This window comes from Saccopteryx bilineata, chromosome 2, assembly GCF_036850765.1.
Source record: "Saccopteryx bilineata isolate mSacBil1 chromosome 2, mSacBil1_pri_phased_curated, whole genome shotgun sequence".
NCBI classification, from domain to species: Eukaryota; Metazoa; Chordata; class Mammalia; order Chiroptera; family Emballonuridae; genus Saccopteryx; species Saccopteryx bilineata.
Window position 1 is genome coordinate 55,253,924 of NC_089491.1, and position 25,740 is coordinate 55,279,663.

At 35.6% G+C, this 25,740-nt stretch overlaps 1 protein-coding gene across 1 annotated transcript in view; it reads left to right on the forward strand.

Annotated features, from left to right (window-relative positions):
* Positions 1-18,920, forward strand: part of ALDH1A1 (aldehyde dehydrogenase 1 family member A1) — a 54,205-nt gene extending 35,285 nt beyond the window's left edge. The window contains exons 8-13 of the mRNA XM_066257089.1: positions 818-920; positions 1,516-1,700; positions 4,017-4,181; positions 8,048-8,205; positions 12,223-12,297; positions 18,307-18,920. Coding sequence (XP_066113186.1) covers positions 818-920; positions 1,516-1,700; positions 4,017-4,181; positions 8,048-8,205; positions 12,223-12,297; positions 18,307-18,379 — 759 coding nt within the window. The 3' untranslated portion in view covers positions 18,380-18,920. The remainder of the gene's footprint in view (positions 1-817; positions 921-1,515; positions 1,701-4,016; positions 4,182-8,047; positions 8,206-12,222; positions 12,298-18,306) is intronic.
* The last annotated feature ends 6,820 nt before the right edge of the window (positions 18,921-25,740 follow it).

Here is a 25,740-nt window from a genome sequence, read left to right on the forward strand (position 1 = left end):
AGAACAGTAGGATTCCAGCTAACTGAAGTAGCAACACAGAACAGAGATCCAATTTCTTTCTTGTAACTCCACTGTTCTAAGTGTGGAGGGACAGAAAGGTCCTTCTGTGATAGATAGTGCTGAGAAGGGGTATGCCAATAGAGATTGTTGTCACTGCTACCAAGGAGGTGACATCTGTTTGAGAATTGAAATCTATACAAATAACCCAGTCTGAAGGAGGCTCTGATAGAGTCCTCCTGAAAGTCCCATGAGAGGTCAGTGGAATAATGGGTCACAACTACCTCGAGTCATCAGAGAAGAATTCAAAAATAAGCTACAATACGAGCTGAAACCCAATGAAGGGTAGGTTTGGAAGCAGCAGCCCAGGTCGGGTGGGCATCTAATGAGGAACAGAGAAAAATGAGATTCACAGAGATGCTGAATATGCCAACTAGTGTGGGTAGAGTTTTCTGGATCCCAGTAGAGGGATAAAAAGTCAAATATGTAAGTTATAGTTGGAAGAAGATATGTCAAATATATCAGTAGAAAAAATGTTCTGCTTAAAATGAAAAAAAAATCCTGTCTAGCCATGTACAACAAGATTAGCTTTTGTATTCTATATCTCTATTCTCATGTGTGTTTTTCTGAGTCATCATATAGTTATGCTTGGATGAAGTAGCCTTTGATATCTGAAGGCGTCAAATCTTGAAAATGTCATTTAATGTTTCTCCCAAATGAAACTTAACGATGGCACACACTTCATATAAATTCAAAATCTAAATAAGCCTGCATTCATGGGAGCAGATTAAGCCACCTCTGTTGCAATGCTCCATTTCAGGTTGGCAAAATGATCAAAGAAGCTGCTGGGAAAAGCAATCTGAAGAGGGTGACCCTGGAGCTTGGCGGGAAGAGCCCTTGTATTGTGTTTGCTGACGCAGACTGTGAGTAGAAGCCATTTTAACTTCTCACGCTTCATTCTTTTTGGTGCTTGTTCATGTCATACAATGAACTTGAAATTTACAAAGGGGTTTGTTTTTAACATCCAAGTGTAAGGCATTAATGAAAATCCAAAATTACTCTTGAAATTCTCTTAAGTTGTTCTAACGTTATAACTCTAGGTAAGTCTAACAGAGACACTATTTTTTTTTTTTTGATTTGGAATAGATTACTATTCTCCCAGTTTAACTCTACACGAACTGTTTTACATTTAGGAGCCATATTATATGTATTTATAATTTTATACTTTTAAATAGTAGTATCACATTAAGAATAGTGAGGTACCCTTAGATATATTAGACTGAGGACAACAACCACATTTATGCAGATTCTACTATTTGTTGCTGTCATATCAGATTCAGAAAGAATTAGAGAGTTTAATTTGTCACCTGGCTGATAAGAGATGGGATATTTTGAATCAATATCTGACTATATGACTCATGATTTTTCTGTAACACCATATTTCCTCTGAGAAATATGTATAAAAATATACTGTCTTTAGAAAACATCTCTTCTTTAACATGAATGTGTTCCTTGCAGTGGACAATGCTGTTGAATTTGCACACCAAGGGCTATTCTACCACCAGGGACAATGTTGTATAGCTGCATCCCGGCTTTTTGTGGAAGAATCAATTTATGATGAGTTTGTTCGAAGGAGTGTTGAGCGGGCTAAAAAGTATGTTCTTGGAAATCCTCTGACCCCAGGAGTCAACCAAGGTCCTCAGGTGAGTATATAACAAAGGAAGAGCTTCTCAGGGGACAAGAATAAAATTTCCTTTTTAGACCTAGTTTTTATTCAACAGTATTAATTCCTAGATAGGTATCTTCCTAGGTGAAAAAAACTGTATCAGTTTGATTAAAAAACCAATTAATTGTAACTCCCAATGGTAAAGAAAACATCCTGTTTCCTGGTTTTTATGTCTAAGAGTTTAAGAGTCATGTTGGGAATTAAAGATATGAGGAAAAATAACAAATGATATAAATTGATATAAATTTCTTGGGGTTTTTTTCAATCTACACAACTCTTGATTGCTATATATGGTTCTCTATTCACTTGGAAGTTCTTACATAATTCTATCATTTTTTTTTCTCAGAATTAATCCTTCTTTGTCAGCTTCCATCCCATAGACAGAAGCGCCTAGCACACCCCTCAAAGTTCTCTCCAATGTCTTCAGTTACTCTAATGGTGACATGGGTATCCTAAAAGTTCTTGAGCTCCTCCTGGGTTTGCGGAAAACTTATCATTTTTGTGTCAAAGACCAATTCTTCCCCTAAGGTGCCCCTTTTCTTCTGTCTACTTAAAACTACTATCAATAAGAGTGTCTCTTTAACTCTTTCTGTCTCTTATCCAAAGGTCACCTTTTCCTCTTCCTTGCCCAGTTCTCTGTTTATTGTCCTGTTAGGAAAGCTCCTGGACATTTGGTTCTAAATTTACTCCTGCCCTTTAGGATCTTGATTTAGAGGAATGGTTCTCAACTAGGGACAATTTTGCCCCCCACAAGGGATAATTGGCAATGTTTGAGACATTTTTAGTTTTTACAACTGGGGTGAAGAGTGGTTCTATTTGTATCAAGTGCATAGAGGCCAGAGATGTTACTGAATCTCTTATAATGAACAGGAGAGTCTCACAACAAAGATTTATCTGACTCAAAATGTCAATAGGGCATCCATTGAGAAATCCTGCTCTAGAGTCTACACATTAAGCTCAGAGAATTTTATTCTTACACACTGTTTCACGGTGTTGATTTGGAAAACAAACAAACAAATAAACAAACAGTGCTTATTCACTAAGCCAAAAATAAATTTGATTAACCAAAATTTATGGAACCACGCTATCAGCTAAACCTGAGGATAGGTACTTGACAATTCCCAAAGAAACAGGTTATGCTACTCCACCTCATGGAGTTTATAGTTGTGAGAAGTTAAAAAGCTGCCTTGTAGTTTCCTGGTCATGCAAGATATCTAAGTAGGAGAATTTTAGGAGTTAGGCAATGCCAAATATTTAGTCATAAAAGCCCAAAAGTAACTGGCAAAGTAACAAGTTGTTTAGCATTATCGCTTTATACTTTGTATTTATCTTGGAGTCAGTGAGTACATAGAAGTAGTTGCTGAATTTTTAAGTGAGAGTAGGTGAGGCAGAGAGACTCCCACATGCATCCTGACTGGGATCCACCTGGCAAGCACCCTAAGGAAGATGCTTTGCCCATCTAGGCTGTTGCTCAGCAACTGATCTATTCTTAGCACCTGAGATAGAGGCCAAGGAGCCATCCTCAGCACCCCAAGCCAACATGCTCATACCATCAAGCCATGGTTGCAGGAATGGAATGGAATAAGAGAGAGAAGAGAGGAGGGATGAAGAAACAGATGGCTGCTTCGCCTGTGTGCCCTGTCCAAGAATTGAAACTGGGACATCCATATGTATGGCTGACATTCTACCACAAGTCAAAATTGAAACCAGAATTACTGACTGTCCCAGGGGGACCTGAACTGGGGAGGATGTTCAAACTGTGCTCTGCATAGACCCAGCCAGATGGGATAATCAAGAATGCGGGGAAGCAGAGGCCTAGGAGTCTTCCTAAAGTCCCATAGCATCACCTTTCTTACTGCCATATCTAATTCCACCCGGGATCAAAGTTCTCTTTCTCTCCTACCACTCTTTTTATTTCAGTCAGGGCTACAGTTTCCCGGTAAATGTATTTGATTATTAACAGGCTTTTCTTCCAGTGTAAATAAATGACAGTCATATGAAAAGGTTTATATGTGTTTGAAGTGCCAATATGCTTTTCTTGTATAACTGTTAAACAAATACTAAATACAAATCTCTATCTTCAAGGTTCATGAAAATGTCTCAAAAATATCTTCATAAGTCCTGAAAATAAAACATACCCAAGGAATGAATCTGAGCCTCTGTCAGCTGTTTTGATTATTTGACCTAATAACAATATCCTAGCATTCTGAAGCCCTCAGAAACAGGCTGTACAATGTGTTATCTTTACAGGTTGCTAATTTATTTTTCTTTTTATGTGGTATTTTCCAAATAGATTGATAAGGAACAGTATGAAAAAATACTTGATCTCATTGAGAGTGGGAAGAAAGAAGGGGCCAAACTGGAATGTGGTGGAGGTCCATGGGGAAATAAAGGCTACTTTGTCCAGCCCACGGTTTTCTCTAATGTTACAGATGAGATGCGCATTGCCAAAGAGGAGGTAAATGGCTTCATTCTCTTCTGTTCCCTTTATTGCCATGTTTTGTCTGCATGTGTGTGCACAGTGTCCCTTTAAAATTCTCAGCTCTTTGAACGTTTTTCTCAGTTAATGTTACTCTTTATTTCTGTTATTGATAAAGTTTCAAAGTTGTGATCAAAATTAAAAATTGTAAGGAATTCATTGGACAGGCCAACAATATCCAGCCAAACACAGATCATGATGCTTAACAATTTCTAGGTGCTTTCCTCTCAAATAACAGATATAATACTAATTGCTTTATAAATAGTAAATATATAAGAAAATGATAAATATAAATATTTTATATTTACGTGTACTTTTATAACATTTAGGTTCATTTACATATGAAGTTATATATAATAAAATTTATAAATAAATAAAACATAAAATAAATATTACATTTTATATATGAATAAATGTATATGACATATAACATTTAAATATACCAATATAAATAATTATAAAATACTATAAATATTAAATGTTCTCATTTTTTTTCACAACTTCATAAGAATAGTATTATTATATGTTTTTCTTTTTATGAAATATCTCCAATATTAGGAGAAAGCCACTAGTCTTTTTTTCCAGCAAAAAATACTCTCTTTTATTATTTTCATATATTTGTGATGGTATTATTTATTAATAAAAATCTCAGAACATTTGTAAAGTCTATAATTCTTATGTTTCATTTTAATGTTTGGTGACTAAATATAATTAACCATAATATTCTGATCCAAAAATTTACTAAATAAATATTGTCCTCAGCTCCTAGATGTTATATCTATTCTATTATTCCCATGAATATAACATGTCAAGGTGCTTTTTTTTCAAATATCTATGAAATTTTTATTGGTTAAAAAATAATGTTGATAAGGAGATCCATCTTTCTTTTTTTAAATGAAGTTTATTGGGGTGACATTGGTTTGCAACACTATACAGGTTTCAAGTATCCAATTCAACAAAACTTGTCAGCTTTTCTTAAACTTTTTGTATCTTGAGTTCTCCTTTGGGTCACAGAGCCAACTATGATTTAGAAATATTCTTGTTGTAATGCTAAATAGTAGGTGAGAAACCTAAGGCCCAAAGAAGTAAATTAATTAGGCCATGTGTCTAGTTAAAGGCAGTTTGGGAGTATAGCATAATTCTCATGACTACCATTCCTCAACTCTTTCTCCCTGACCAATTAATTCTCATATTGTCATATTCTTTTTTTTTTTTTGTATTTTTCTGAAGTTGGAAAAGGGGAGGCAGCCAGACAGACTCCCCATGCACCCAACCGGGATCCGCCTGACCGGGTTCCACCCGGCATGCCCACCAGGGGGCAATGCTCTGCCCATCTGGGGTGTTGCTCTGTTGCAACCAGAGCCATTCTAGCACCTGAGGCAAAGACTATAGAGCCATCCTCAGTGCCCAGGCCAACCTTGCTTCAATGGAGCTTTGACTGCAGAAAGGGAAGAGAGAGACAGCGAGGAAGGAGAGGGGGAGGGGTGGAGAAGCAGATGGGCGCTTCTCCTGTGTGCCCTGGCTGGGACTCGAACTCAGGACTCCTGCACACCAGGCTGATGCTCTACCACTGAGCCAACTGGCCAGGGCTCATATTATCTTATTCTTCATTCATTCCCACCATAATCTAACATTGTAGAATCCATGAACATGTGAGAACCATTCTGTTAATAGTGATTAAGTGTTAGTGCTAGAAAGAACAATTTGGAGAATTCAGGCCAAAAGTCAAATTTATAGACGAGTTCATTGAAATCAAAGAGCTCGAGTGACTTACTACTATTTCAAAATCGTAGACATTATGAAGCTAGAAGGATTACTTAAGACCACTTATTCAGCGCCATTATGAGCTTCTTCCTGATAAACAGCCAGTGTCTTTTTAAACAATGTTAGCAACAAGTAACACTATTTATTAGGTATTGCCATGTTTGGACCATGCTAAGCATTAAAAATTTCTGCTCTGGCTACCTCAGAATCCTTTCTCTTGTGTTCTACTGCTGGTCCCATATCTGCCCTATGGCCTTTTTCCACATAAGAGCCATCATTACTTATCTGTCTCCATGTGTTCTTGGTTCTACATTTTTCAATTGTTGCACTTCCTTATTGTTCTAGAAAAATATATTGCTGTTAAATATTTGGTGAGCACAAACTAATTAAATCAAGCAGAATGTTATCCATAGACACACAACTAGGAAAGCCCAGTTTGCAATTAGGAATTGTAAAGACTCTACCTCATGGGCACTTAAGGCTTGCAATAAATATGAAGCTAGATTCATTGGCTTTGGGTTATGGAAGTATTATATAATAAATACACTATAATAAGAAGGTACTGGCAACTCAAATGTACTGAGCCACAATCCATTCATTCAATAAACTTGTATTTCAAGTTTATGAAATGACATAGAATCTGGGAGCATTATTTTCTTTACCCCCAAAATGTCATCAAATTAAGAGAAAGTACAGAACCAGATCTGCAATAGGAAAAACAAAAAGGAAATGCATATGGATAATTGAACAACTTTGTTTCCCTACATCATTTCAGCCCTCCACTGAATTATAACTTTGGAATTTACTAACAAATATTTGTTTTATTACAACTGTTGTTCTTGTTTATCTTAGTTAATATCTGATAGAAAGAAAAAGGGGAAAAAAATCTTCAATCACGGAACCATTTTTTGTATTCCCACAATATTCATAGTGGAAGAGCTTGTGTGCTACTTCAAAGTAAAAATCTGGACCAATGTGCTGTGTTCAATTAAAATCATGTAAGATTTTGACACAATTGTTATAGTAGATGCTATATAACTGGTTCAGGGGTCACAGTATCATGATTAGATTTATAACCTGTATTGAATGGTGGCTGCCCCCTCCTACACTTAAAGCAACGATGAACACCAGCAAACTATTTTTTCTGGTTTTTGCCTCCTCTAATTTACATTTCCCAGAACATCCTGGTAACACTTGGAGGAGATCTTCTTCATTTCATTTTAATATATATTTTATAGAATAATAATATAGGAGCTTACATTTTAAGAGAAAACCCAGTTGTTTTTCTCCCACCAGGAGATAGATACAGAATGAATTGAGCTTGGGCTGCACTAACTAGATAGTTCAGCAAAACTGAAAGAATGTTCAGGCTGGAATGACCAAATTGTGACTTTTGTTTCCTGTCTTGTGATTAGTCACCGTCAATCGTCAATGAATTTATGCTTTGATTAATGCAGAGTGGATAAGGACTTAAGTTCTTGCAGTAATGAATTATTATGTTCTGTATACGTGAGTAGAAAAAGATTTGGCTAATGAGTAAAATCTGAATAAAAATTCATGTTCCTTCACCTAATTTGGTTGATAATGAAAAGATCCAGGACAAATATAATAGTTGACATTTCAATTGATGGGAAACTGATATTTAAAACCTTATTATTAATCACTGCCTACTCATCTATCCAGTAGAACAAGCATTGCTTTCTTGAGTTTGCTGTTTATGTAGTTACTTGGAAGATGAGAAAAACTAGAAAGAGAATTTAAAGTGAGAAGAACTATAAGAGAATTGAAAATGTTCCTAAATGGAAAAACAACTCTGTAGTTAATGATTTTATGCAGAACCATTAAGTTTTTGGAAGACTAATTCCAATTCTTGAAAAATGAATATTGCCTTATTTATTTGTATCCCATCTTGTTCCAAAGAGAATTTAACACATCTTAACCTGGCATTCCAGCAGCTACTATTCTGATTCTCACACACAGTTTGAGATGAGAAGCAACATCTTAATTTAGTATAGGCTATAAGGCAAAATACTATAATATCATTTAATATATTTAGTTTCAATCTATTTCTTGTGGTATAGATATTTGGACCAGTGCAGCAAATCATGAAGTTTAAATCTATAGACGATGTGATCAAGAGAGCAAACAATACTCACTATGGCTTATCGGCCGGACTCTTTACCAAAGACCTTGATAAAGCCGTAACGGTCTCCTCTGCTCTGCAGGCTGGAACAGTGTGGTAAGTTACACCTATAAATATAGACTTTTCAATATTAATTCATTAGCAGGTTACTTTGAACCTTTTCAGACTTTGATTTTTTCATTTGGAATCACACGGCCTTTTAGAAAAACAGTTGCTACCTTCAAAACAAACAAACAAACAAGCAAAACCCCCATGCTCTATTGGAAGGCATGAATTTTAGAAAGGTATTTTCTTTGACTCCTTCCAGTCTCCTAATATTGCTTGCCCAAAATATGTCATTGATGTTTAGCAATACAATATATGTTATATGAGGCACTTGGTACTATCTTATACACAGGGAGATAAAAGTTGTGTTTTAATGAAGCTAGATAGTAAGACAGTATTCATTTGGTGCCCTTATGTATGCAAACATTTAATTCTTACATCAGCTTCTTACTCTGGGGTTAATAGAGATATCTGAAGGTATTAATTTGGGAGAACATATTGAGTTTTGAGGAACGTGTTCCTCTCATTTTTGATTTGATTGTTATACTTTAATTTAGAATATATAAATGCTGAGACTATGACTCGAACTATTTCACCCCTTGCCTAGCCCCTAGTCCGTGGACTGCCTCATTGCTATTTTTGTCCTGTCAAACTTCATTTAATACTCTCAGTTCTGGCAACAGCCCAAGATTATTTTCCTTACCAGTAATGTCAAATCTATTCCAGTTAAAAATTTGTTAGATATTGCCCTGGCCAGTGATGCAGTGGGTATAGCATCATTTCAGAGCACTGAGATCACTGACTTGATCCCGAGGGCCCCGGCTTGACCCCGAGGGTCCCTGCTCGACCCTGAGGATGCCAGTTGGAGCCCTGATCAGGGAACATATGAGAAGCAATCAATGGGTGCAAAACTAAGTGGAACAACCAGTTGATGCTTCTCTCTACCTCTCTCTTTCCCTTTCTCACTCTCAAATCAATGGGAAACATTTTTTGTTAAACATTGAAAAGAGACAGACAAGCAATCTTTGCCCCTCTTGATAGCTACAGGATCTTTTTCTCTAACCAAAGGGAGAGTCATCATTTAGTTAACATGTATTCTATCTATGCTAGGCATTCTTTACATTCATTATCTTAGGTTACCTTACAGCTGCTTAAATTTGTCAAATTTACTAATGGTAAAAAAAAAAAAAGAAAGCTTAGCAAGACTAATAATAATTGATTATAATTACACAATAAGGGATAGCTGAGATTCCAACCTATTTCAAATTCTAAAGCAGTGATCCTCAATCCTGGCTGTACATTAGAGTCGTCTGAGGAGCATTAGATATATAGAAACTAATTTGGGGTGGAGAAGTGTGTACATTAAACCAACCAATTATATCAACCTCTGTGATTGAGTCTGGGCATAGCTCTTTTATTTAAAGAGTATTTTTCAAAGCTTTTACATGATTCTTGTATGTAACCAGGACCAAGGACCACTGTTCAAAAGCCTGCTTCTTTCTATAATGGAGTGTTCACTTGCAGGGACTCTTAAATAAAATAGTTTTTCTTAAATATACAGTATGGCTAGTGGCTAATGTAGAATTATCCTGTGACACAATTACTAATAAAATTCATCATTGCCACTGTATGTGTGCATATTATCTCCATTTACTAAAGACTTACTATGAATCAAGCACTTTATGAAGCATAACTTTACACATCATCTTACTTACACCTTGAAACAACTCTATTAAATATTATTATACCCATTTTACAGAGGAGGAAATGGATGCTTAGAGAAGCTAGATAGCTTTCCCAGTACCTTCCAGGTTCTAAGGGGCATAGCCAGGGTTTGTGGGCATAGGATCTTAAAAAGAGAATCAATTGGCAGGACTGATCATTTTGAACTTACATTTTGCTCTGAGTATTTCTCAGTTCTCTATTTACTCATATTAATATAGTTTCATTTCCCACGTAGAGTCAAAAGGGCAAGCTCATTTTCTGTACTTTTTTAACGACGTTTCAGGTTTTTTACTTTGGAATGACAGAATGTTATATGTCTGTTTGATTAAGAAGCTTCTTATGACATCATTCTAGCCAGTGGCCTGGGAATTCCCAGTCAGAAATTTCTCTACTATTAAAAAAGAGGTGGCCATATTCTTATTACTGTATATATTAAAAAATAATAATGTCCTGACATTGTCCCAGACATAGTCTGTGTTTGGTGTTTTTCAGGTAACTACTAAATTCTAGAGGTGTTGGGATTTGACCCATAATTTCAAAGTAATGATTCAGTTTCACAGTTGAAAGAGCAGTTAAACAAAGCTGAGACAAGTTCTTTTTTTTTTTTTTTTTGAAAGTTTATTTAAGAAATTATTGGCCTGACCTGTGGTGGCGCAGTGGATAAAGCGTCGAACTGGAATGCTGAGGCCCCCGGTTCAAAACCCTGGGCTTGCCCGGTCAAGGCACATATGAGAGTTGAAGCTTCCTGCTCCTCCCTTCTCTCTCTCTCTCTCTCTCTCTCTCTCTCTCTTTCTTTCTTTCTCTCTCTCTCTTCTCTAAAATGAATAAATAAAATATTTAAAAAAAAAGAAATTATCCTCCAGGAAAAGAAGTTGGATAAGAACTCTATGATCTACGCCTGACCAGGCGGTGGTGCAGTGGATAGAGCATCAGACTGGGACGCGGAGGACCCAGGTTCAAAACCTTGAGGTTGCCTACTTAAACACAAGCTCATCTTGTTTGAGCAAGGCTCACCAGCATGAGCCCAAGGTCCCTGGCTTGAGCAAGGGGTCAATCAGTCTGCTAGAGCCCCCCAGTCAAGGCACATATGAGAAAGCAGTCAATGAACAACTGAGGTGCCGCAACGAAGAATTGATGTTTTTCATCTCTCTCCCTTCCTGCCTGTCTATTTTTATCTGTTCCTTCTTTGTCACTGTCACACACAAAAAAACCTCTATGATCTAAAGAAAATATGAAACTCTGAAAATTGGATAATAAATGCTATAACTGAGAAAATGTCTGAATATTATCTCAAGGATAAAATTAATAACCAAGCTCTTCCAAGCATAATACAATTTATCTAAGAAGTCACACTATTGCTCACCAATTATAATGGCATAAAAAGAGAAAAAAGTATTTGAAAGAACACTGTTCCTCCTTTAAATAAAATTGTGTTCCTCTTATGTATAATGAGAATCATGTAATTAAATTTTGCAATTCACTTTACTAGGAAATTTAAAGCTAAATAATATGTTCATGTCCTGCGTAACTGCATTCTAACTTCCCCCCCTTGTTTTTATCTTTTGTCGTAATTTTTTCCTTTAGTTCTAATCACTCATGTTTTCATATTTATATTTGTTCAGAAATATGGCAAGCCTGATCTATGGCAGCACAGTGGATAAAAGTGTTGACCTGGAACGCTGAGGTCGCTGGTTCAAAACCCTCTGCTTGCCTGGTCAAGGCACATATGGGAGTTTATGCTTCTGGCTCCTCCGCCCTTCTCTTTCTGTCTTCCTCTTCTCTAAAAAAATGAATAAATAAAAACAATAAAATAAATAATAAGAAATATGGAAAGGAGTAAACAAATTAATAATGAAATTCAACTCCTGCCAAGGCCTAAAAGCAGTCTGTGAACCAATTAATGAAAAAAAGTGAACTGAGTAATATGATACATATTATCATTGTGAAGGAAAATTGATTCTAGCCTGTTAAGTACACAACTCTCAAGCAAATTACAAAGCTTATTGAATATAGACAGCAACCCAGCCAACAAACCCCAGTCATTAGCAAACTATATCCTTTGTCCGATGGCATACAAGATGTTCTATCTTTTATCATTCAAATTACAACTTCTGAGGGACATAATGTCCTACCAAAATGACTGTCCGCACACAGAGTTGTACCCTGTATTTGTTTCTAGGTAGCATATATACATAGACTTCCGCAATTTTTTTATTGCAATGATTATGTTATATTGATATTAATGGAGTTCTTACAAAGCTTTCTGAATTTCTAGAATCCCAGACTTAGGAGTTATTTCATAGGGTAAGTATGATCTATAATATACTTTTTTTTTCTTTCCAGGGTGAATTGCTATAGTGTGGTGTCTGCTCAGTGTCCCTTTGGTGGATTCAAGATGTCTGGAAATGGACGAGAACTGTAAGAATAATCTCTATTAAGATAAATACTTATCTTGAGATAAGTGGTTGTCAATCCCAGGAAGTTAGTCCACAGTTGCTATTTAAATTAAAACTTGCCTCTGTTCTTCCCTAGAAATTCATACTGCCAAACAGCTTTTTAAATGCTGGGTTTACACCATAGGTACAAAAAGATAATGGCAGAAGAGAAATATACCTTATCAAACTTCTACTATTCATAAGGGACAATATTAAGCACTTTACATTGGTTATTGAAAACATTCTCAGAAAAAAGCTAGGAACTACAAATTGGTGATTGTGAGAAGTGTGCAAATATAAGAACACTGTAATTATTTAAATATATCTCTTAAGTAAATAAATTAGGTGACTTTATCTAAAAAACTTTTTCACAGTAAGAGGAATAATTCTCATTGTTTGAATTACTATTGATGTAGACTCTAAAATTGCAAATTACCTGAATGAGGTATTCTTGGTACTAAAATCTAAACTGAAAGGAAAATTTGACTAAGGAAAACGTGTTTATAGTAATGATTAAATCAAGAATATATATAAAAATATATATATGAGCCTTTAGTTGCTTTTTAAACTGGGGTATATAGACTTTTTAAATTTGCACATACATATGTACACATAGAAAGTAATGGCAATATGTTTGCTTAATTTTGTTCAAGCAATTTCAACCATTTTATTTCTTAAATTTTTTTTTATATTTAACAATAAATTTTAAAAATCATAAAGAAAAAAGAGATTGCTTCTCGACCTTTTGGGTAAGATCAAGTGCAGTATAAAAAAAAAAGATACATCATATACAAACCTAATGGAATAAAACATAGTATAGCTGCCCATTTTATAAATAACAAGTAAAAGCAAGTCTGTTTCTGAAGGTCATGATGCCTGTACTTCGTCATTTAAGAAAAATCAGCAAAATTACAATGAAACAACTATTTTTAGAGAGCCAGTGAAAAAAAAAGGAATTGATAAAATGATCCATCCCCCTTCTAAATATACATTCACTAAGTACTTGTGTGTGTGTATGTGTGTGTGTGTGTGTGTGTGTGTGTGTGTGTGTGTATTGTCCAGAGAGCCCCAGAGACATGATACCATGTCCCATCCTTCATATAATTGTGGTGGAAGTAAGAATGTGTAAAGAAATATATAGTGCAAAATAACCTACATACACTGTGAAATAAATTGTATTAAACCAGGAATTGATACAACATGGAAATAGAGAAGCAGCTCAAGTGCAGAGCACAGTAGTGAAGGACAGAAAATCAGGACATCACTAGAATATAAATTTATGGCATCTCTCTAACTCACAATTTAAATCTGTCCAACAGGGACAGCATTTGTGGTGGGGATAGGAGTGGGAGAAGAAAGTAGGAAGTCTATGAGCTCCTTTTCATGCATAAGATTCTATGGATGTAACTCCAGTAGAAAGTCAGTGGATAAAAACTTCATGGCAATTGATAGAATTAAGAGAAGACCTCACAGAAAAGGTAGGACTTGATCTAGGGCATGAAACAAGTGTAGGAATTCAGGTAGTGTAAAAAAAAAGGCAGTTCTGAACAGAACGTTACATATGGCATGGTGAGGATAGTGAATTTAGTTGGCTAGTGAGGATTTATGAAGGTGGGAAGTATGAGTAGAGTTAAATAGGATACAGATTAAGAAGTTCTGAATTCAAGAAAATTGGATTACATTTTATTACTGGAGCATTGAAAAGCTATGGATATCTTTAGAATGCTGTCAAGGAAGCAGAGAGTGGCAAACCATAAAAAGTGCATGGCATAGTAAAGAAAGCTAATTAAAGATGAACGAATTTGCATTTGAATATTGACTATACCATGTGCTAGCCCTGCAGCCTGGTTCAAGTTGTATAACTCCCCCCCCCCCCCGTTGATTTGAGTGGTGGGGGGAGGGAGAGAGAAAGAGAAGCATCAACTAATTGTTTCATTTAGTTGTTCCATTGAGTTGTGTATTCATTGGTTGTTTCCCACATGTGCCATGTGCGCTGACTGGGGGGGTCGAATCCGTGACCTAGGCACAACTTGATGACACTCTGTCCACTGAATCACCCAGCCAGGCCCAAGGTGAATAACATTTGAGCCTCTATTTCCTCTTGTTTAAAATGGAGATGTTAACATTCCTCTTCAAATGGGTATGAGAGAAAAATGACATACTGCTTGTTCATTCTCTAGCTGTCACAAAGTAACTGTCACAAATGAGGACTCAACAAATGGATTCTTTTCTTAGTTATTTTTTCTTTATAATATCCATCATTAGAGGATCTCTTGGCAAAAACTAATTACTTTATACAAAAGCTGTAACAAAGGTTAGATTATTTTGAAGGACTAATTGCTGGCCCAGTTATCTAACATATTTATTTCCCTAGAAATGCTGAAAATAAAATAATCAAAAAAGATGAAATAACTGAAATAGACCAAACATGTTAATTTTTTAAATACAATTTGGTAAGCCTGACCTGTGGTGGCTCAGTGGATAAAGTATTGACCTGGAACACTGAGGTTGCCAATTCAAAACCCTGGGCCTGCCCAGTCAAGGCACATACAGGAAGCAATTAGTATGAGTTGATACTTCCTGCTTCTCCCTCTTTTCTCTTTCTCTCTCTCTCTCTCTCTCTCCTCTCTCTCTCTAAAAATCTATTAAAAATAAATAAATACAATTTGGTGAAACTTTAAAGTTAAAGCATAAAGCAATCAAAAAAGAGAGGAATGAAAAACAGGAATCAACCTTCAGTAATTTTCTAAACTAAAATGTGGGCATAGAGCATTTCCTTCTTTGAAATGCAAAGGGAGACCCTGGCCAGGTGGTTCAGTGAATAGAGAGTTGTCCCGGTATGTGGAGGCATGGGTTCAATCCCCGGTCAGGGCACATGCGAGAAGCAGCTAGTGAGTGTACAACTAATTGGAACAACTAAGTGGAACAACGAGATGATGCTTCTCTCTCTCTTTCCCATCCCTTCTTTCCTCTCTCTCTGTCTCTCTCTATCTCAAATCAATGGGAAAAAAATTTTTAAATAATAAAATTTAAAGGGGAAAGTTATATGGTAATTTTTTTACTTCAAAAATTTTAACTGAGACAGAGGCGGGGTCACAGGGAACAGAGGGCCAGCTATCAGAGGGAAGGGGGATGAGGGGACACAATCAGAGAAGGTGAAGGGATTAGTGAAATTATAAATACATAATACATAGGTGCAGATAACAGGACAACAAATCCCAGAGGGAAGGGGGAGAAGAGAGTTAAGAGGAGGGGCAAAGGAGGTGTAATGAGGGACACATGGTTGGAGGTGAGGGTGTTGAGTCAGACACTTGAATCCATGTACACCCAATAAATTAAAATTAATAATAAAAAAATTTTTTAGATGAGGATGCTACTGTTAATGTCTACCTGAAACCAAATTTGGCAAACTTTATAAACAAGTCATTTTCTACAAGATGCTCAAAGAGAATTACTGAAGCAATAAAAACAAATAACTCCTAAGAGTTCATAATTTATCCTCAGCAATAGAAAGGAAGAATTCATTAGTTTGGAAGAGAGTGCTCAATGAGCCCAAAATAGTGGTATGTAGAGCCCAGTGTGCTAGCGATGCTGATACCCACCCCTGCATCTGTCTGCATCTCAGATCACAGTGCTGGCACTGGGGTTAGTTCAATGGCAGAAATTCCTCTTGTCGTACACTTAACACTAATTTTTACTTAAGGTAACATAACTGGAAACTTTACTAGTGTGCCATTCCAACTGTAATTGGCTCTCTCAGCACCCCACAAGATACTTCTTTCCTCCTTTCCCTTAACTTCTAGGCTTAGAGAGAACTCATATAAATTTATTTTTTTGCTTGATTATATTTGCAAAGTCAATTCAGCAAACATTTCCTCTGTGTCTACTTAACTAGTATCATGCCCATTTCTGGGTCCAGAGTGAAGAACAGATGCAACTTGTTACTACAGTGTAGATCCTGGATGAGAAGTGTGGGCATCTCCTGGAAATTTGTTGGAAATGCAGTCTCAGGCCTCTCTCGAGACTTAAACAGTATCAGCATTTCAGTCAGTTCCCAGCTTATTGGTATATTGTTGATTTTAGAAGCATAGAACTAGTCACCCACAGATGAGTAAGACTGAAAGAAGTGTAAAGAAGTGTTTTTGTGTTATATCATAGATTTAATATATGCATGGGTATATTAAGGAGCAGGACTTACTTCAACCTGAGTATGACAATAATCACACTTAATACTTTCCTGAGAGTTTCAAGTGTCCTATAACCCAAAATACAATGGAAAGCCTATTGGCAAAAATCATGGACTAATTTACCTAACTTTTTGAAAAATATTATCCTTTAATGGGTTTCAGACAACTGAGGCTAAACCCTTTAATTACGCTGAAGAACATGCTCATTGAAGCTTTTAGAAGGCATTTTCAGAAGCTTAATGGCCCAAGAAAATAATCAGTGTAAGAGGATTAGGTTACCCAGAAGAAAAAAAAAGTCTTCTACATACCAGCCTGCATTGCCAGAAGGGAGGGGTAGAAAAGGATCGAGATCTTTTACTTCTGTAAGCCTATGTGTGCATTAGTGTTATGATTTTAAGAGTACTCTTAGGTATATGTAATTCAATGCTTTACTCAAAACAATACAGAGGGGAATTTAGCCTAATCTGTTTCGTTATCTTTTTAACAAAGGATAAATCATAATTTTCAAAACTGATAAGAGGTCTCAATAAACCTGATAACAAGATACCAGGGTCCCAGTTGATTAATTCAAGTTAATTCCTGATCATTTGGGTTAGATTTAGAAGTTATATAAGCAAAGTACAGGGGCTGCATGAAAAAAAAACCCAACAACCACAGAAAGTCCAAAAGGCCTACATGTTACATGTATGCCAATGAAGTCTCTCCCTTCTTAAGAACAAGATAAACAATAAATAAAGAAAAACCTCTAACAATAGGTCAGGTTTTTTTTTTTTAATTTTGCCAAGAATCAAGAATCAAAAGATATTTGTTAAAACTACAGGGAGAAAATATTTTGTTTCAAGCCTTCTATTAAAGCATGTTAGAATGAAAATGGAAGCATGGTCATTTTAAGCCTCTTCATCTCTTCTGGGCCAATCACATGTGGTCAGTAACTAAGCTAAATTATACTTGAATTTACTAGTTTTTCCAAACTACTCAAATGATTATACAGGTTGAGACAAAAGTAGATTTATAGTTGTCATTATGCAAAACACAGTTGTTCTTATATTATTATTATCATTTTTCATACAAACAACTGTAAACCTACTTTGCTCTACCCTGTATATTACTTCTCCTCTTGTATTATATCTGTCTTATTTATTTTAACCTAAACTAGAATTTTTTATGTGTGGTGAGCTTTTGTATTCAAGTAGAACAATGTCAAAAATAGGCAATTTCGCCTGACTAGGCGGTGGCGCAGTGGATAGAGTGACAGACTGGGATGTGGAGGACCCAGGTACCCAGGTTCGAGACCCCAAGGTCGCCAGCTTGAGTGCGGGCCCATCTGGTTTGAGCAAAGCTCACCAGCTTGGACCCAAGGTCACTGGCTTGAGCAAGGGGTTACTCAGTCTGCTGAAGGCCCACAGTCAAGGCACATATGAGAAAGCAATCAATGAAAAACTAAGGTGTTGCAACGAAAAACTGATAATTAATGTTTCTCATCTCTCTCCATTCCCGTCTGTCTGTCCCTATCTATCCCTCTCTCTGACTCTCTCTCTGTCTCTGTAAAAAAAAAAAAAATCAACTGAGTGTGCATGATCATTTAAAATTAAAAAAAAGTTTTGATATTTTCTCCACAAGGAGATTTATGTAAAACCAGATATATTTGATTGGCTAGCTGCTATTTGAAATGCTCTGTGCACAGAAAATATCTTTCATTGTTTCTAGCCAAAGAAGCATGAGTAAACTTGTACCCAATCAGAGACTATAGTACAAATTTGTACAGCTGTGCTAAATTCTGTTGGTTTTTTTCCCACTATCTCTAGGGGAGAATATGGTTTCCATGAATACACTGAGGTTAAGACAGTCACAATGAAAATTTCTCAGAAGAACTCATAAAGAAACTACAAGAAAAGAGAAAAGAATCCTCAATGGCTAAGCATCTCATGCATTTGCTAATACATTATGGTGGGTTCTAAATACAAAATTGTTGTTTTGTTGATTTTTTTTAAAACATAAAGCTAATCATATTAGCATTACTACTACATATAGACTACTTGATGTGTAGCTTATATTGAATCATTTATCTTCTGATATGTGACCTCCAAGTCCTATCTGTAATAAAAAGGATAGATTTAGATACAAGATATCTCTAGCTTCATAATAGTCATGTGCTTTCTTTTGTAGTTACTTGTGCAGAATGATCATTTTATAGAAGAGGACCAGTTTTCATATAGCTTCTTTTCATTAACAACCCCTTGAAGTACTTAACATACCTGTTAACTGCAGAGTAGATGTGCTCTGATCCCAGTAGTTGTGCAATCCTTAGAGTTTGTTGAAATGTTTCTTACAATGTCTTGCCTTCTTGTCAAATGAAGTAATCCCTGAAATACTTAGCTGTAATCTAATCATAAAGCTTAATAAAAACAACCTTGCATGATTCTTGTTAAGTTTGAATTTTTCTAAGAAGAAATCTTAGTTTTGTTGACTCATTCTCCTTATCACATAAAAACAGTGTTAAATTGAGCATAAAAATGCATTTAAAAATAAAAGTCTAACCTACTTATTCTCAAATATAGAAACATATTTTATTTTCCAGAGGAATTCTTGATATCAATAGAAAACATTGAGATAGATGGTTCCAGTCCTTCAGCAAGTGTTTATTGAGTTGCTACGAAGTTCTTGGATTAAAACACATAGAATGCTGTGTTAGGTGGTATAGAAAACAGGTGAATAGTAGATTAGGTTCATAACTTCAAGGTACTTTAAATTATTGGAGAACAAAGTTACTATCAGGAAGGAAAGAGAGAAGGAAGAGAGGGAGGGAAGTAGGGAAGGAGGGAGGGTGGAAGGAAGGAAGGGAGGAAGGGAGGGAGGGAGGGAGGGAGGAAGGAAGGGAGGAGAGAGGGAGGGAGGGAGGGAGGGAGGGAGAGGAAGGAAAGAAAATAAAATAAAAAGGAAAGGAAGGAAAAAAAGAAAGTGAAGGGAAGAAATGGGTCTTATAATGGAAATGAGAATTCTAAGAACCTTAAGAGTAAGTAATGTGCCAAATGGGTAGTAATGACCTCTAACTAAGGGTATTGAGAAAGGCCTCATGGAGAAATTTACTGGATAAGAACCCTAATTGATGATTAATTTGTACCAAATAAAGGGAAAAGAGGTCCCATAACATAGTCTTTCAGGACATGTTCCATTGGAAAATGTTGGAATATATATATATATATATATATATATATATATATATATATATATATATATATAATACTTTCCTTTCTTGGTGTTTCAATTGAACATTGGCATATTCCAGGTTCTGAAAAGCCCTATAAAACTAATACAGTTTCCCCCCAAATTTATTTAACCAAAAAATCTGCCTTCTCCTCATCCTCATTTAACACTTATTAACACTGAAAAAGCCATGTTGGAAGATGCTGTTCTATGACACAAGGTAGCACTGACTGTTCTGAGGACATATCTGGGGATCAAGGGAGAACTGCTAAAGCAATATCCTCTGTATAAAACTAACTACCCCATACTTACATATCCGTGCCCTCATACAAAGCTGCTGCATATGCTCCCATGTAGGAAACAAATAAGCAAATAATTTTTTGTGTATTACTGCACATATTCTAAAATATTCTTAGTTCAACAACTTAAAACTTAAGCCTAGTAATTTTTAGGATAATTTTTCTTTTCAGTCTCAGATAGTATATAAATAATTATTTTACCTTTGTAACATTAATAGATACTTCAGTGGCATGGTTATTAGGACATTATAATGGTTGCCACAGTAGACTGCAACAGTGTGTAAATAAATGAAAGTCATTAGCTTCTTAGACCTGAAATAATTTCAACTCCAATAACAAGAGTTTCTCAAAATTGTGTGTGAACCTACAAGCTTTGCAATCTGTCTTGTAAGTTTGGAGACATAATTAGTATTTTGAAAACTGGAGGAATCAGAGTCTTAGAGCTGAAAGTTCTAGATCTTTGGACATTCAGAGGGGGAAATATTCAAATACAAAGGAGAGTTGTGTTTTCTCAAAACCAGACAGTGTACATTTTAAAAGATGTGTTTAAAACCATGCATACATAAATTAATAAGTAGACAAGTTAATTTTGTAATGGCATCACACCAGAACATTTTTAAATGTATAACAAAGGGGCTGAACACAGAACAAGACAAAAGCCAGAAGCAAGTTTAAATGTTTGAAAATTAAACCTTCACTGTATAAATAACACATTACAGGATTAAACGGAAAATATCTGTTTTATATAGGCTCATTGTTAGCCTACAGACATAAATGTGTATTCCTTTTTTTACCAATTTGCAAAGCCACATTGGCAATAATTCTAAAACCTTGAAAAAGTTAAAATGTATCTCATTAGCCTGTGTGTTACAGGGATATACAAAAACAAATGTGATTTCACTGTCCTCAATATCCACATGGTAGAGAATATTATTATTTTAAACACTTAGAATACCAGATTAAGTCACAGAACTTGGGTGTAATTGTTCATTAAGAGGCAGTGTTAGGACTCAGATATGGGTTCTTAAATGTACAGTGTCCTTTCCCCTAACCCCCACTTTTTAGGATACATGCTTCTCTACATTTATTTTGAAACAGCAAAGGTGAAACAGAAGGAAATATTTTTTCTTAAATTCTCATGGCCAACTGAAAATAAAGCTATCTCAATGTAGAGAATTGTAGGTATTCACGTAATTCAAGAGGGAATGATAAACAACCACTACAACAACAAAACAAACAACAAACAAAAACCACTTTCCAGGAGCACTGCATGTAACTTTTTGAGCATCTAATTTCACTTGGACCTTTAGAAGTGCACATGTACCATCAACTAAACTCTTATAATTGAATGGCTTTTTCAGAGTATATCAAATAACCAGGTTATGTTTTTACATGAAGCTCAAGTTCCCAATTATAATTTTGTTTGCTGATTTACTTTGAGATTTTTTTTTTATTGTTCTCTGGAGATGGCATTTGAACCTCCCTATTTTGATGGTGAAAGAATTTTAAGGATCCAAGATGGCAATGGAATAGGTATATGTTACACTCACTTCCTCCCAGGACTAAACTAGAATTAAAACTAAAATATAGATCCATGAACCTGAATAAGCAACTGAAGACTAGCCGAGGAGAAGTCTTACAACCAAGGATTTACAGGAAAAGCCACATTGAGTCTGGTAGGAAGGGTGGAGATGTGAAAAGGGCTAGTGGCGGTTTCTGCTCCTGTGGGCGGGGGCTGAGATTCTGCAGGGTTATCTCAACTGCAAAGGTTCCTCCTGAGGAGTGTGGGGTTTCAACCCCACATCAGGCTCCCCAGCCCAGAGCACCAGAGCCAGGAAGAGGTATCCACATAACATCCGGCTGTGAGAAGCAAGGGATGTTGCATGTGAGGGAGAGACAGGAGTCTGCAAGAGACACAGGTGTGCTCTTATAGAACAACATCAGTAAAATGTCCATACTACTCTAACCAGTCTATAGATTCAACACAATTCTTAGTAAGATACCAAGGGAGTATTTCACAGAACTACAACAAATATTCTAAAAAATTTATATGGAACCACCAAAGACCTTGAATAGCCACAGCAATCAAGAATAAAAAGAACAAAGTTGGAGGAATCACACTACTTGATATTAAACTATGCTATAAGATCATAGTAATCAAAATAGCATGGTAATAGCGTAAAAGTAGAACAGAATAGAGAGCCCAGAAACAAACTCACACCTTCATAGTCAATTCTATTTGACAAAAGAGGCAAAAACATACAATAAGTTAAAGACAGTCTATTCAATAAATGGTCTTGGGTAAACTGAACAGATACATGCAAAAAAAATAAAACTAGACCACCTTCTTACACCATACACAGGAATAAATTTGAAATGAATTATAGACTTAAATGTTACAGTTGAAACCAAAAAATCTTTGAAGAAATCATTGGCAGTAAAATCTTGGATATTTCTAATAATAATAATTTTTTCTAACATATTTACTCAAGATAGAGAAATAAAAAAGGGATTATATCAAACTAAGAAGTGTTTGCACAGCAATGAAAATAATCAACAAAATGAAAAGACAACCCACTGAATGGGAGAACATATTTACCAATGATATATCTGATAGTACTTAATATACAAAATTTATAAAGAACATATACAACTAAAGAAAATCAAACAATTAAATTTAAAAAAATGTGTGAAGGATCTGATTAGATACTTCTCCAGAGAAAATATACAGATGGCCAATAGACATATGAAAAGATGCTTAATGTCACTAATCATCAGAGAAGTGCAAGTTAAAACCACAGTGAGATATCACCTCATACCTGTTAGAATGGCTGTCATCAATAAATCAACAAACAAGTGCTGACATAGATGTGGAGAAAAAGGGAACCCTTGTGCACTACTGGTGGGAATGCATATTGGTGCAACCACTGTGGAAAGCAGTATGGAGTTACCTAAAAAAAATAAGGATGGAATTGCTTTCTGACTCAGAGATTCTGCTTCTAGGAACATATCTGAGGAAACCGACTAATTCAAAAAAATACATGCCCCCTTATGTTTGTTGCTCATTATTTACAATAGCCAAGATTTGGAAGTAGCCCAAGAGACCATCAGTAGATGCGTGGATAAGAATGCTGTGTTACATTTATACAATAAAATACTGCTTGGCCATAAAAAAGAAGGAAATCTACCTTTTGCTATAGCACAGATAGACCTGGAGAGTACTATGCTCAGGGATATAAGCCAGTCGGAGAAAGATAGATACCATATGATCTCACTCGAATGTGGAATCCAATGAACAAAATAAACTAAAAAACAAAATAAAAACATGCCCTTGCCCGTACCTCGGTTGGAGTATTGTCTTGACATGCCAAGGTTGCAGGTTCCATCCCCAGTCAGGGCACATACAAGAATCAACCAATGACAGCATGAATAAGTGGAACAACAAATTGATGTTTCTCTCTCTGTGTGTATGTCTCCGTATCTCTCTCTCTCTTCCCAGATAGATAGATAGATAGATAGATAGATAGATAATAGGACTCACAGATACAGAGAACAGACTGACAACTGTTAGAAGGGAGGGCAATTGAGGGGATGAGTAAAAAAGCTGAAGGGATTAAGCAAAGGAAAAAATAAGTAACTCTTAGATATAGAAAACAGTATGGTGATTACCAGAGAGAGGGAAAGGGAGGGGGGGAGGAAGAAGAGGGTAAAATGGGGATAGTGATGCAAAGAAACTTGAACTGAGGTAGCAAACACACAATACAGTGTACAGATGATGTATGGAATTGTACACCTGAAACCTGTATAATTTTTATTAATCATTATCTCAATAAATTCAATAAAAATAAAAATAAAAAATAATTTTAAGAAAGAGAAATGGAAATGATGGCTAAATTCTCTGTATACCAAAATTCAGTCACTGCCAAGAGTTCATGAAAGCCTAACCTTGTAGCATGCTGGGATTATGTTATTCTGGCAGATACCCCGAATGACAGCACAAATGCAGGTGATTTAGCTCCATTATAATTTTTATTCTGTAGATGGGTAGAAATGGCATCTCTCTCTCTCTCTCTCTCTCTCTCTCTCTCTCTCTCTCTCTGAAGACAACACCACAAAATTATTGGTGGAGGCTTAAAATTGCTAAAGATCATGACTCTAAACTGGCCCTTAAATTTTAGGCAGCTGGTTTATTATTGCAGAGAAAAATAGTCACATTTATAAACATTTAGGATAATTTCAAAATCCCTGGAAAATCAAGTTTATTGCCTTGTGAAATAGAAATGCCAAAGATATAACAATGTTTTCTGCACAATTACTTTAGTGCCATGTGATGATTAGTTTCACAAGCATTTAGCTTTTTAAAGAAATAAACATCTCTGAGTGTTTTTAGAAATGTTCATGGAAGATTGACGTGGTGCTATTCTGAAGTAATTTCAAAAGATTTTAGTTTGTTTATATTTTGTTCTTGTTTGAAGGTTCCTTGGGCCTAGAAAAATATGCTAAATATGAAAACACAAAGTTGATTTAGTGTGGCAACTGATTTTTAAAATTTTTTTATTTTAAATTAATTTCAAAATTTGAGGAGAGCTGCTCTAGGAACCCCTTTAAATCTTTTATTAATCAATTTAAAATTTTTATTGATTGATTTTAGCAAGAGAGGAATAAAGAGAGAGAGACAGGAGCATCAATCTGTTCCTGTATGTGCCCTGACCGGGTATCAAACCGGCAACCTCTGTGCTTCGGAATGATGCTCTAACCAATCAAGCTATATTAACTAATTTCTAATATTTTCCCATATTGACTTTGTCACTCCCATTCTCTATATTGATACATTTTATTTTCTTGAGATAAATTTTTGACAATAACTGTTGGACATCATGTTCTTTTACCCCAAAAACACTCTGTATATTTTTCTAGGAACAAAATAATATTTTCACAAAACCACAGTATAATTATCTAATTGAAGAAGTTCAACATTGACAAAATACTAACATTTAACACACAATCCACATGTATTTTTTTTAATTGTCCCACTAATATCTTGTATACCATTTCCCCCCAAGATCCAGAACTTAATTTGGGATTGTGCATTGCATTTACTTACCATGGCTTTCTTTTGTTTTACTCATCTTTTATAATAACAATACAACCCATAAACACTTGCTGTTTAGCCAAGTTGCTTAGTTCTGCCTCGGTCTGGATAGAAACCTAGGAGATGCAAAACTCACAAAGTTACTGAGTCATCAAGAATCAGAGAAAAGGAGGCTGAATGGTTTTACACAAAATATACTTCATTTAAGATTTGATTATTAATTACCATCTGCCAGGATAAACAAGAATGTTTATCTAGGCTGATAAATATGTTTTTCTCCGTTGGACAAATTTTAAGAAAAACTATATAATCCCTTGAGGATGTTGGTGCCTGTTCCTTATGTTATCACACTACTGCTTTTTTAATTTCAGTTCCTAGATTACCGAAAATTTTTTCCTTGATAACAAGTTGCCTAAATTCTGATGGCACCTGGGAAGGCATCTTAATTTTAGTTAGTTATAAATCCCTTAGCCTCCATAGAAACATTTTAAATGACTTTCCTCTCAAAGTACAATTTTGGTAGAAAGATCTTGGCCTTTGGAGTCAAAGAGATGCTAACTGCTGTTTCCACCTCTCACTAAGATATTAAGCCAATTATTAAACCTTTCTTGTGTAATAATAACCTAACAGATAATCATGGCTAT